Here is a 13,180-nt window from a genome sequence, read left to right as displayed (position 1 = left end):
AAAAAAGCCAAGTGGAAAGTGAGGTGCGAGACTGACATTGCGCATTGCTCTAAAATACAAAATTCTTAAGAGAGAAATCACACTGTTGTCCCTACAGAGTGTTTTAATATATTTCTAAGTACAATTCGTGTCTGATTCTGGAAATACAAATACATTTTGAATGGTTAAAAACAAAAATTAAAAAAATATTTCGAACATCAGCCAGCTGAAAATATATTTTTCTAATAAATCATCTCTCAAAGCTTTTATATATTTAATTACTCTAACTAAACATAGTACCCTTAAAAAACAAGTTCATAAAAATGTAGAAATGAAATTGTGGAATAAGATTACTGGGATATATATATACACACACACATTCAATGCATACACAGAAGTACAAGGGGGTTTTGTTTGTTTCTTTGTTTTTAAGTTTGGAAGGTTGTTAGACAAACGGAACTAGTAAGCAATGCTCAACTCCTGAGTTCCTCAACCAAGATAACCATACGCTAATTTTTTAATTGTTTTTATCTTTTTTTATACACAAGATATTCCATGTAAAGCAGCAACAGCAGTGCAGTTACTGGTAGCAACATCTCAAAAGTAATAAAAAAACCCATACATCCAGACAGTAGTACATTGCACACACACGTGATTCTCATACACCCATCAACAATTGGTCAGAGTATTAAATCAGTGTACAAATTAAATATTTCCAAAAATGTGCAAAAAAGTCAACGTTGATAGAAAAAAACACCTTTGTGTACATACATTACAAACTGTGCCCAGCATTCAACTGAGAGTAAAAACATTTACAGTGAGAAACTGATAGATTAAATAGAGAATTTAATGGCTACATAAAAATGTACATTAGATCGAGTAAATTTACAAATTTTTATTCATAGCTTCATGAAAACTAAAAGCCTACGCTCCAATTCATCTAAGTCTCCTCCACGTATTTACAGTGATAATTCCATTACACGACTCCTGCGAGGTCTGAGATGACAGACACTATGCTTTAATAAACCGTTCCAATTTTAGGATGACACCACCTTTTATACTGGTATCAACAAGAAACAAACACTAGGGAACCGACAATCTAATGCCCGTTCAGAAAACAAAATGCAATCCTTGTTTTTAAACCCACATTATATAACCCCTGGGGAAAAGGATCGTCTGGTTTTGGGGTAAAAGACGTGAAAAACCTCTGAAGTATTTCCCATGAATATCCACTCTGGAGTTAGAGTGTCCTTTTCCTCATCTCTCGACAGAAGACCCTGACCTCCAATCCTCATCGGTGGACTCAACGTAAGGGCTGAACCATGAGATACAATTTTTATGTGTTTTAATCCAGTTCCTCTCCCGTTAAAGTAAGTTTATGAAAACTACGACCTAGCCAAAGCGTGACTGCTCGCATCGGTGCTTTGAAACATGAGAAATTTCGTTTCCTCCATCCCATCTACCCCTCAAATACGTACGTGTATATATTGCTAGAGAAAACCCAAGGGTTGCTCCAGCAAGCGGGGAGCTGCAGCGTCCTGGGTTCAAGCGGTGGGGCCCTGGCAGAAAGCTGTACATTAACTCGCACCGTATTCAGGAACTATCGGTGGCCACCACCTATGCGGTATTTAAGTTATGCCAATGAGAAAGAAAAATAAACCGTGCAGGCCAAGTGGGGGAAATCAAAAGAGAAAGGAGCTCCTTTGTTTCTGATCAAGGATTTTGATTCAGAAACCCCCGGTCGGTAGCAACTCTGCCTGCCCCCTTTGGTGTACGTTTGTGGCTCCTCCCGAAGGCAGCATCGACACCCAGGTAACTGTGGGTGACATTTGGCTGTCGCGTCTAGCGGACAGCTTCCCAGCAGCTTTGAAGTGTTCTTACTATGGCGCACAGAGCGGTTCAGGTCACAAATCTACTTATCTTCATGGCGTTCCTTAAATGTCCCAAAGCTCAAACCTGGCTATAAAAGCCACCAGGTTTAGTCACCAAGCTTATGCATTAATTTTAGAATGACAACTATAAGATTAAGTTCAAAAGAGTTTTAAAAAGCAAACCCTTCATTTTAATGCCGGCATGAATTTTGCACATCAAAACAGCAACTATAAACACCCAAATCTCTTAAATATGGGCAGTGTCTATCACTTTTTACTAGTACCTGCTTTACTCAGTTAGCAATAGCTTACTGATGGATATATATGTATCTATAGGTAACAGTACTAACCCATAAACATCACTTTTGGCTATATGTATATATGGGGATAGAAAAGCTTTGGTAATTGTATGTGATTTTACACTGCAGACTTGTCATTAACACAAGACAGCAAGTCACCAGCAAGAAGAAATGATACTGGCGGTAATACTTCTGCTTTTCCAGAAACACCAGAGGGACTTACATTCAAACACAAACATTATGCTTTTCTATATGCGTGACAAAGACTTTCGAGATTAAAAAAGTAAGAAATTGGTTATAAGTAACTGTAGATCTGACCAATTTGCTCAAGTCTCTGAAGCTGCAGTTAGACATTGCTCTATGTTGTCCGAAAGAATAGCTTGCTGTACTGCGCTGTACCTACAGGTGCTACAAGGCTTTCAGTCAAAACAACGGCAGGATTAGGATTATCCAAAAGACACAGGAGAGAATTTCATGGGCACGGCACTAGCTTCACTGAGAAACCTGTTGATTTGCTTAGACACATCATATCCCTCTGTATTGAAAGTAAATAGCTTTTAATACAGTACCACGTTTACAAATGTACCGACTATAATTTCAAGTCCATTAAGAACGCTGCTGCGGTCTCTACAGTAAACCCAGAGTCTAGTACCCAGAGCCAGGGAGCTAAATCTCCACTCTAATAGTATTTCTCTGAGTGCAGAAAAGTCCTTTTTCTGGTATGCGCATCAGTGTACAATCTCCAAAATGCAAATACAAAACCTGTATTAGCACAGGAGGCCTTCGGGCAGCGCTCCAAAAATCACTTTGTAAAATTCTCAATTTGAATGTCTGCAGCAGATTATAACTAAAGTACACTTTCCAGTGCAGTTAGGTGAATTCCGGTTTGGGCACTTTGAAAAAACCCATACTCTAAGACTGTTTTGGTGACATGGAATTGTATGACAGATTTCAATATGGTGTTCTAATATCAACAAAATTAAGGCATACAGATAAAAAGGCACTAGCTAAAGAAAACCAACACTAATAACTTTTCACTTTGTTATACTGAAAGGACTGTTTAGCTACAAATCGAATTGCAAGTCAAGTTAAAATTTTAAGACTATATTTAAACAGTCAAGGAAAAAAGTCTATGTAGATTTAGCTTTGCAGTTACCAGATCCATACCTTTTAAAGTCTTTGCATGGATATTTCTATCACCCAAATTAAAAATAAACAACTTGCTCTAACACAACTGAAACTTTCAGTCGCACTCTAAAAGGACAGTTAGTTACACCATTAAAACCATAGTACAGAAGTAGCTTGACTTTTGTTACTTAATACATGCAACGAACAGAATAATAAAATTCATTAGCAGGTAAGTAAGTCCTTTGAAAATATGCATACTTAGTGCGAACCTCAGTCATTTTTTGAGAGCATAGCTTCATCATGGCATTTACAGAAAAGCAAAACAACCCTGCAACAGTTTGTTTTCATTGGTGTTTTCTAGTAATTGGATTCAACAATTAAGAATAATTCATGATTCTAAAATGCTGGTGTCTTTGTTGGTAAGATATTAGAAGTTGTGAGCAGGGATCTTGGCTCTGCAACCCTCCTCCAATGGAGTTTTAAGTGTGCAATTCCATGCGCCCTCTCAAATTCCAGAACTAGGGTTTGTTCATTATCACGCCAGTAGTTAATGCAAGTGTCGTACAGACATTGCATACAGGGGTACCACATTATTTAATGCAGCTTGTTTTACTACATTGCCCCAATAGGGGATAAAGATTAGCTAACCTTTTGGTAAAAGTCTGATTTAGCTTCATAATTATTTCTAGCTCAAAACATTTACGTTAATAACCATCTAATTTACTGTAAGTTGCTTAAGTCAGTAGACAAATTCTCCATAGGGTGGAAAAAAAACCAGCTCAAGCCTAATCTTGGTTAATTAATAAAAATTTTACTAGAATCACTGGAACTGGCAAATGTCATCTTCATTTAAGAAGCACTATCTTTACATTGACAACTTTCTGATATGTCAAAGAAATTAAGGAAAATGCAGTCTGCAAATTCTTTTTTTCCTCGCTCCAAAATGCTTACCGTTGTCATGACTGAATGCCATTTTTTAGAAAAGGCACAAAAGCAGCAAACTCAATTATTCAGTAATTAAGAATCACAATGAGGAAGTGATATTGCAATATACATCCAGCACTGTTGTCTCACAAAAAGGACACATTATAAGAAAACTAGATTCTGAAAATTTTCAAGCTTCACAGAGTGCAGTTTCTTTTTATAGTAGTATATTTAAATGTTATGAACGCTACAGATAAACCTGGTTACATTTTCCCTTTAATGTCCTTTTTTGGTAATACAAAATTTCCTTACCTTTTCACATATCGCTGTCCACTCCTGATTTTTGTATACATTTTCACCCCGGTTTTGGTACCTTCTTAATCTGATTGAAATCAATCATTTCCATTATATGATCTTTAAATTTCCTACACAAACTATTAGGCTCTACATTAAACTTCCCATCCCTGTTGTCACTAAATTTTGCTTATAAAGCAAAGGTCCTTTACAGCAGAGTACATACCAATTCTCCTTAAAGGCTGCTTTCATAGCTTTTATCTAGTGACAGAGAAGCAAAAAAAAAAAAGTCAGTACAAGCTGACTTTCCTTTCAGCCTTCTAAACTTGCCCTGACTAGTTCTTACCACGCTCAGAAAAGCTTGCACAGTTGTGTACCCTGACCGACAAAATTATAAGCTGGGTAAAATACTCACATAAACCGACGGAGGCACCGCTCAGTCTCAGGAGAGATGGCCTCAAAAAAGTCAGTCTTACTCCACTACAGGTAAAGTGATTAGGATAGATCCATACTCCTGCTTATGCTCTGGTACAAACTTTGGAAGTCAGCAGAATAAATTCAGAAATCTCACGAGTGAACTACCATGGGAATGGATAAGCTTATTGTTCTATCTCCATGCACCTCATAATTCTGAGAGTCCTGTAAAGATGCAAAACAGGTAGAGCCTTGTCAGAGTGGACAAGGTTCACAGTACCAGCCCGCTCTGCCTTTACAAAACAACAGCAGCAAGCAATGAATCATCCAAAACAGTATACGTTATTTCAGTTCTGTAGTCCAATAGTTTATTTCCAAATATCCTTTTAAATTATTTATGTTGTGTTCTTCTACAAAAATTCACTACACCTGATCAATACCTGACTTCTCGATTGAGAAGCAGTATTTCAGAGTTTTACTTTTGTTCTTTTATAATACTCTTGCAGAAATGGAAAAAGTGATTAATGTATGTTTTATGACAGTTGGAAATCTGACAAACACCAATCATCTGGATTATCAGGCTGGAGTAATCACACTCATGTTACTTAATTGCTGGCTCTCTTTGCGCTTTTGGCCTATTCTTCATACAATCTTTTGTGCTGTGCCTCCTTGTTCATGCGGATTCATCATCGCTACCTCATTAAAAAAATGTAACTGGACTCTTATCTTTCTCAGTGACTTATTCCTGGTGTTAAAAGATGTTTAAGTTCATTTCGGGAATTTTCAACATATCCTAGATCACTGAACTGTGTTACTAAAACAATTTTTTTAGTGCATATCGGGAAGAATTTTATATTGTTCAGGCACTTGATGTTGACATACATTCCATCCTAGCACCTTTCAACAGCTTTGAAAACATTTCTTATAGCTCATTCTGAATCAAGGAACTCGTATACCGCACAAAGATTAGTCACTCCCCTTCCTCTCCAGCCATTAATGGGATTGTGGAGGAGAACTGACTCTCAACATCACTATTTATTCTTATCTAAGATAACCGTCTCCCTCCAAGCTTATGCAACAGAGGTTCTCTTTGGCAGATACAGCAGGAGGCATTCTCCTAAATATTTACATCCAACAGCTGACCCTTGTCTATGGAAATTTTCCCCTTGCAGTATAATAGTTCCCAGGAGTCTGGGTCCATAATCTGTTTACCTGTAATTATATTCCTATTAAGATAATACAATAGTTCTACACCAAAACCTCTAACTAGTACATCAGTGTTGAGTTCTTTTTTGTTATTTTCTTTTGGTCACATGGAAGTACCGGTTAGACACGCTACCGTACAAAGAGTTCCAAGTTCTTCCAGCTTTATCATTAACTCTCAGGACTGCATGTTCCAGCTTAAACTGTGAAATCCAGAAACTGATTAAAATGCTAAAATATAATAAGAACTTAGAACTCTCTGCCGCAAGTACCTACGATATAAAGAAGAATCACAGAGAAGTAACCTTCTTGTCTTTTAGCTGCATGTCTATTTTTCCCTGCACCCTGAGTCAGTCAGCGGTGTCAGAAAAAGTCACACAGTTCCTGACTGTCCAAGCATTTGTCTTTTTTTTTTTCCCCTTTAAATAAGGAACAAATATGTACTAAAGTGCTTTATCTACATGAACCACATCAGTACATTATAGAAACAAAAAGTTCTAGTCCTGGTGGGAGCGGGGGAGAGAAGATTCTCATTTTAGGTACAAAATTTAGATTGTTTACAACCTAAGTGAAACAAAGATTCAAGAGAATATTCTCTCTTGTCTTTTTTCTCCTTTTCTTGTAAAAAATAAAAATAAAAGTGCAGTCAAATAGAAAATAAATGCAGTAGATGCAAGCTGAGTTGAGGCAGGCTGTTAGTGATAGTGTGCAAACGTGTGTCTTAGCAGTTCATCTGCAAATGGTCGCAGCTTGGCCTCGATAAAAATCCGTTTCAAGAAATCCCGAGCATGGTCGGAGACATGAGGTGGTAGCTGGGGGTTGGTTGGCTGAGTGGCAATTTTAAAGATGGCAGCCATTGCTTCGAACTCTGCCCACGGGGGCTTCTCAGTGAGCATTTCTACCACTGTACAACCTACGCTCCTGAAACAGAGGCAGAAGTGAAACAGCAGGTTACAACAGAATCATGCCCTTCTAGGAAAACAAGAAATAGCAGAGAGCGACTAAAATACCACAAATAAGTAGTGTCCACTTAACTCTACAGAGCAACTTCAGCGGAAAACAGGTGTTTATAAAAAATTGCATGTACAGCTATACGCTTTATCTGAAAGTTACACAAATCACCACCTACATCTTCACTTTATTACTTCACTGGGCCAAAAGCTACTACCTCAGTGAAGAGATAATTAGATATTTATCTAGGCAATACCAACTGCGTTATGGCACTGCTGCTATTCAATGCTCAGCAGGCTGATACAGGCCACGAGTGCTGCACAACCCTTGTACCCCAGCTCTTCAGACACCTGCAGGATTTGAATGCACTTGAAAGCTTTCTTGCTCATTAAGGCCTAACCAAAATGCAAAGCAACAGGAATGCTTTGAGTATACTGCATATATTGCTAGCTCATTAGAAATGCACAAGCTATCACCCATTAATAATGTGCAAACACAACATGGCAGCTGAAAAGTTTAAAACTGTATGTCCTTTTAGTTAAGGACACTAAAAATATACTTAGATTGCCAAACACAATTTTAAGATCCTAAACAATCCTTGCATACAAAGCTTATGTTTAAAGGATTCAGGAAGGCAGAGGGGCATGCATATGGCCAGAAAAACTTTGTTCCATAAGTCCTGCAAGATCAGCCTCTTCCTATAACAAGCGAATGATACTGCAAAATAGATAGGTTGGAATAATTTCCCAATTTTCAGGAAGTTTTACGGTTTTTCAACATGTTTGCAAGAAGTTTTATGGTTAGACGGAGGTACATTTCTTTACACAATAAGGATTTACTGACTGACAGAAGTCAAACTTCAGCATTTTTTCTTAGTTTTAACCAGGATTTTCTCCATCAAAAAACATGCATTAGCCTTGGTACAAATACTTCGAAGTTGAACGAGTCAACTGCCTGAAATCTATAAGGCTGTTCTATTATTCAAGTATAGCAGAATAATTACTAAGTGATCTGAAGTAGGCTAAATTAATTTCCCTGACATTAAAAGTATTGTCATTGGTTGGATATAATGTGGTTCCTTTTTAAACACACAAAGTGTTTCTCCTCCTGCATATCTACTGTTGCCTACCTGTTACTCTGTGTGTTCGCAAGTCACCTGCGGTTCAAGGATTCTAATCGCTAAAATCATCTGTCCATTGGGCTGGAGCTATGTTAGACTATGTCATATTACACAATGTACCACAAACATCCATTTTTGAAATTTGCCTTTCCCTCTTAATTCTTAAATATTTAATAACAATTTAAACCAAATTATTTTTTGATACCTTCCATTTAAATCTGGCTAATTCATTCTTACGTGCTCATCTTTTAAAGGGCCAGCATTTCGTTTTCTGCATTGCATCAAAGGTATTTTCAGTGATAAAGTTTCATTACAGGACATTGACTTAACTGGTGCTTCAAAGCTTCACATGTTGCTTTCACCCCGTACCTCTCCACGATTTACACACAGTCTGGTAATCCTAACTTCATGCAAGGTCAGTTCAAAGGATTCTCTTACGATCCCTAAATCAATGGGCTGAGGAATTGCCAAATGAAAAATTCCCAAATTACAGTATTACGCTCTCCAAATATGACTGTCAGTGCTCACACTTGCCACCTTCTTCAGCTTAAACCCCAGAATGAAACACTCCAACTTCAGAAAACAAACACTTACGCTCTGTTGAAAAAGAGCCCATTCTGACATGACACCTTTCAGTAGAGAAGTTTTTTTTTAACGTACCAGATATCTGCTTTTCTGCCGTACCCTTCTCCACTAATAACTTCCGGACTCATCCAGTATGGAGTTCCTGTGACAGACTTCATTCCTGTACCAGAGAGACATATCGTCTGCAGTCGTTTGCTGGCACCAAAGTCACCGAGCTTCACATTGCCTGCTGAATCTCGCAGAATATTTGCTCCTGGAAGGAAGGGAACACAGCGTTACATTCACGAAAGGCCCATTTCCATTGGTGTGGAAAATGGTAGCAAAAGTTTGGATTCAGTGATACAATGCAAGGTCAGCCTAGTATTTCAAGCCAGCGAATTCACTTTCTCTGCTCATTCCTATTACTTTATTCTGAGGTTCAGAAAACAATGAATTGTACACACTGGTTTGCATGCTAGGCCTTTCCAGGGAAGTCCCAGGCACTTTGTAAAGCCTTCCTGACAAAATAAGGAATGTGCCATACAAGGGAAATAAAAAGAAATGGGAAAGAAGTTTCCACACAACTGAAAATGTCTTCGTACTATATTAAAGCGAAATCTCAAACTGTTACTAATTTGTTCAAAACACTTATCTGCATAATTATGTACAAATTGACCGTGATATCTCAACCTTTTTGGAACAAAACACTATTGATACAAAGCAACAGGAAAATTGTAAGTTTTAGGGAATACAACAGCGTTTTGTTCAACACACCTATTTTGAACATCACCATCTTCCTACATATTTGTAACTTGCTTATGTAGTACTTGCAAGCCACTTATATCTATCTGCAAAAAGTAAATATGTCTGTTTCCTTGGGTTTCCTGGCAGTAAAATGGAAGAAGTCTGAGTCAGTTGATGAGGCAAGTCACCTCTGCCAGTCATTTCTTGTACCAGTGAAGTTCTGGGTGATTTCTATGTAACTGATAGAAACAAAATGCTGTAAAAATAAACTTTTGAGTCATGATGCTTTCCTCTGCACGTTCTATTTCTAATGACATCATCCTTTGATATATCCAAAATTGTTAATACTAAACTAAAATCAGAAAGAAATTTATCATGATTGTTTTGCAGACAGAGACTACGGAAACATTTTCAGAAGTCTGCTAGAACATCACAAAGATGCTTATTTTTTCCCCCTCGGGTTACAACAGTGACAAGAATAAATGATGGAAAGCAACCTCATTGATTTTAAGTCAGTATTTTGGCATTTCAAACTTAATGACGTTTTAGTGCTTCACACAAGACTAGAAAAGAATTTGTAGTAAAGAGCACTGAACTGTGCACAGAACTATCGTTACCTTTAATATCTCGATGAACAATCATATTACTGTGCAAATAGTGAACTCCTTCCAAAATCTGCCGCGTATATTTACGAGTCACATTCTCTGTGAGCGCTCCATATGATTTCAATTGGTCTTTGATGGAACCCTGTGGCAAACAAGAAGTATAAAACACTGTAACATTTCTAGAATCACAAGTGGGCTAACACTACAGTTGAACGTCAGTGAAATTTATTCCCAAAATGTAAACATTTAAAGTTGCAATAGTTCTCCAGATCAACTTAAAAGCACAAATATAGTTTTACCTCCACTGAGAAAAATACAAACTTTGACAAAAAAGAGGCTGGACAGAGAAGTCATATACTGAAATGTTATTAACTTTAAAACTGTCAAGCAGCTGAATAGTTCACCAGTGTGATGTACAGCAAAAGAACAGCAGTATTTTCACTCAAACACCACTCTCAACTTTTTTGATGGTTAAATGGCGATACTCAAGTTGGACAAAACACGTGCCATTTATCTTGGTTAGTTTACACTCAGGAAAAAAAATGGTTGTCAAGAAAAAAACACCACATGCTGGAGGACGGTGCTTTATGCAAAAATTAAGAGGTAAGCAAGTCTTGGCTTAAAATGACATTTAATGAAAAATTCATGGTTTCGTAACTGTTTCTATATAACCTGGCTTTGTCACACAGAGTTACAAACTGCTAAGATTACTTCTGTGACACTGTCCTCCAAGTCTCAGAAACATTCAACAAGCCCCCCAAAACAAAGCCCAGAACTCACATTAAAAAAACCACAACAAAAACCACCAAACAAACAAAAAACCCCACCACCACAAACAATGCCCCCCCTGCTTTTCTTCTCTGGAGTTGCACAGTAAAGTAGAATGCTCTAACTATTCAGAAATACAGAGCCTATGTTTTTATACAAGCACATTTTATTTAGCTCTGCTGACCCCACTTGGGAAGAAAATGAAAATCTACAGTTTTCTGACCTTATAATATTTCTTAACAAAAAAGTAAGAGTAGAAGAACAGTTCATCATGTACCTAAGTGCCACACAAAAAACAAGCACCAAGATTATTTTCTGTATGCACTTATTCCCACATCCATCTTAGCTACTTTTTGTTTTCCCGAAATAATTGAGCAGTTGAGATGGTGACTACACAACAGCACAAGCTGAAGCACAGCAAAAAAAACATTAAAATTCAGGAAGATTCAAGAGTTTATAGTCATAATATTGTCTTTTCAAAGACATTGCCAGGCACTTCTTATGCCAAAATCAAATGCAAACAGCTTTTGTACAAACCACTAATTCTGAAAACCCAAACAAGCAATGGAGAAGATATGGCTACTGACAAATGCTTACAGGAGCCTCTTTGGCTACTGTTTTTAACTTGGACATTGCTTTAATATCTGTGTGCACTTCCGCAAAAGCTGTCTACTTGGGTGCTCGTCAGTCATACTGTGTAGAAACGATGGTTGAAGTGGACTGGCTTTCTTGCTTACCCCAGGCATATATTCCATGAATATAGAGAGTGTTCTTTCTGGTGGATCTCTCAAGAAACCATAATACTGAACAATTCTTTCATGCAGCAGATTTTTCAGCAACTGAATCTCACATTCAAGTGCATTTACTTCCTAAAAGGAAAAAACAGACAAGATTTACCATGCTTGATGTAGTAATAATAATGTTTTGGATTGGGATTTTTTTAAAGCAGGACAGTATGCACATATTGAAGGGTTATGCAAACTAAGTAACAAAATACTCTTGTAGCTTATATAAATTTTATACATCTTATAACAAGAAAATATCACCATTAGATTGAGGGAAGTAAAAAAACCTATGGCTTTTCTAGAAAATTACTTTGGGGTGATTTTGCTGTTATTTCATTGTTTCTCTTATTTTGAAGTTATGTTTGTTTCAGAGCACAGCAGTTATTAATATGTGTATGAAGTCAGTGATCATTATGCAACATGTCACAAGCCTCCAATTGGGTAAAAAAAAAAATCATTAAACCTTGCTTCCCACAGTGCAGAACACAGTCCTAATGCAGGAAAAGTAATCATTCTTTTTCCATCCTGTAAGAGGCAGCAAGTATGGTTTGGGAAAAAAGAAATAGAAGATGGGTGCTACTTTTAAATAGTTTCTCTCCTCAAGTGAGCAGTATTTAAAGAAGGACAAGTTCAATTTTAGAGAGAGAATAAACTGACAATGAAACTTTTGTTCTTCAGAGAGAAATACAGCGAATAACAGTAGCTAGCCCTAATGCCCAAAGTTTTAAAAAAATAAAAATCACAAAACCAAATCCCTCTGAAAGATAAAAAAAAGATAAGAATCTCAAACTGTCTTCATAGCCAAACAAAGTATCTTCAAGAATTTATTTTCAGGAACACTTAAATTAGTACAGATTTTTCTGTTTATAAATGGAACTTGTTCTAATTCCTATAAGTATAAATAATTATCTAGTTCAGAGCACACTTCATAAGGGATTGTTGAATGTTAGAGACTGAGACCGCACCAAATTAAGTTATGTATGTTCACTGCATAAGGATATGTCTGAAAATTAAAAGACGGGATGTAACATTAAAATCAGGTAACCAAACTAATTCTCGGAGGTACTAACAAAACAGGATTCCTAACAAGGACATGAAAACACAACATGTTGTGTTTTAAAACATCATCCTGTTTGAGGAAAGGAACATCAGCCTAGTCTAGAACACACCACTTAACAGAAGCCCTTTACAAACTCTCTCTTTGGTATCACTTACCTTGCTGGTTTCTGGACTATCAGGATCAAACTGAACTTGTTTAACAGCCAGTTCTCTTCCGGTATCGGCATCATAACACAGATATACCCTGCCAAATGCACCTTGACCCAGCAGTTTACCAAGTCTCCAGTTAGTTGGAGCTCGTGGTGCTGAAAATATAAGTATGTTTTGGTTTTCAAATGAGCTTGTTATTCAGCTGATCAAGAAAAACTGGAATACACAGAAAATAGTTTTTTAAAAGACTACGTTTTTCAACAACAGAGACTGTGCGTCCTAAACCTCCCCATTTAAGTTACAAAGATCAATAAAACTTGAA

The 13,180-nt window shown here is 37.1% G+C and overlaps 1 protein-coding gene across 1 annotated transcript in view; it reads right to left on the bottom strand.

Moving 5' to 3' along the window:
* Positions 1-95: 95 nt before the first annotated feature.
* Positions 96-13,180, bottom strand: part of MAP3K2 (mitogen-activated protein kinase kinase kinase 2) — a 36,551-nt gene continuing 23,466 nt past the window's right edge. Inside the window, exons 13-16 of the mRNA XM_009274970.2 lie at positions 11,602-11,733; positions 10,109-10,238; positions 8,844-9,021; positions 96-7,033 (exon numbers count right to left, since the gene is read on the bottom strand). Coding sequence (XP_009273245.1) covers positions 6,808-7,033; positions 8,844-9,021; positions 10,109-10,238; positions 11,602-11,733 — 666 coding nt within the window. The 3' untranslated portion in view covers positions 96-6,807. The remainder of the gene's footprint in view (positions 7,034-8,843; positions 9,022-10,108; positions 10,239-11,601; positions 11,734-13,180) is intronic.

This window comes from Aptenodytes forsteri, unplaced genomic scaffold (assembly GCF_000699145.1).
Source record: "Aptenodytes forsteri isolate BGI_AS27 unplaced genomic scaffold, ASM69914v1 Scaffold255, whole genome shotgun sequence".
NCBI classification, from domain to species: Eukaryota; Metazoa; Chordata; class Aves; order Sphenisciformes; family Spheniscidae; genus Aptenodytes; species Aptenodytes forsteri.
This window is presented reverse-complemented; position numbering and strand designations above follow the sequence as displayed.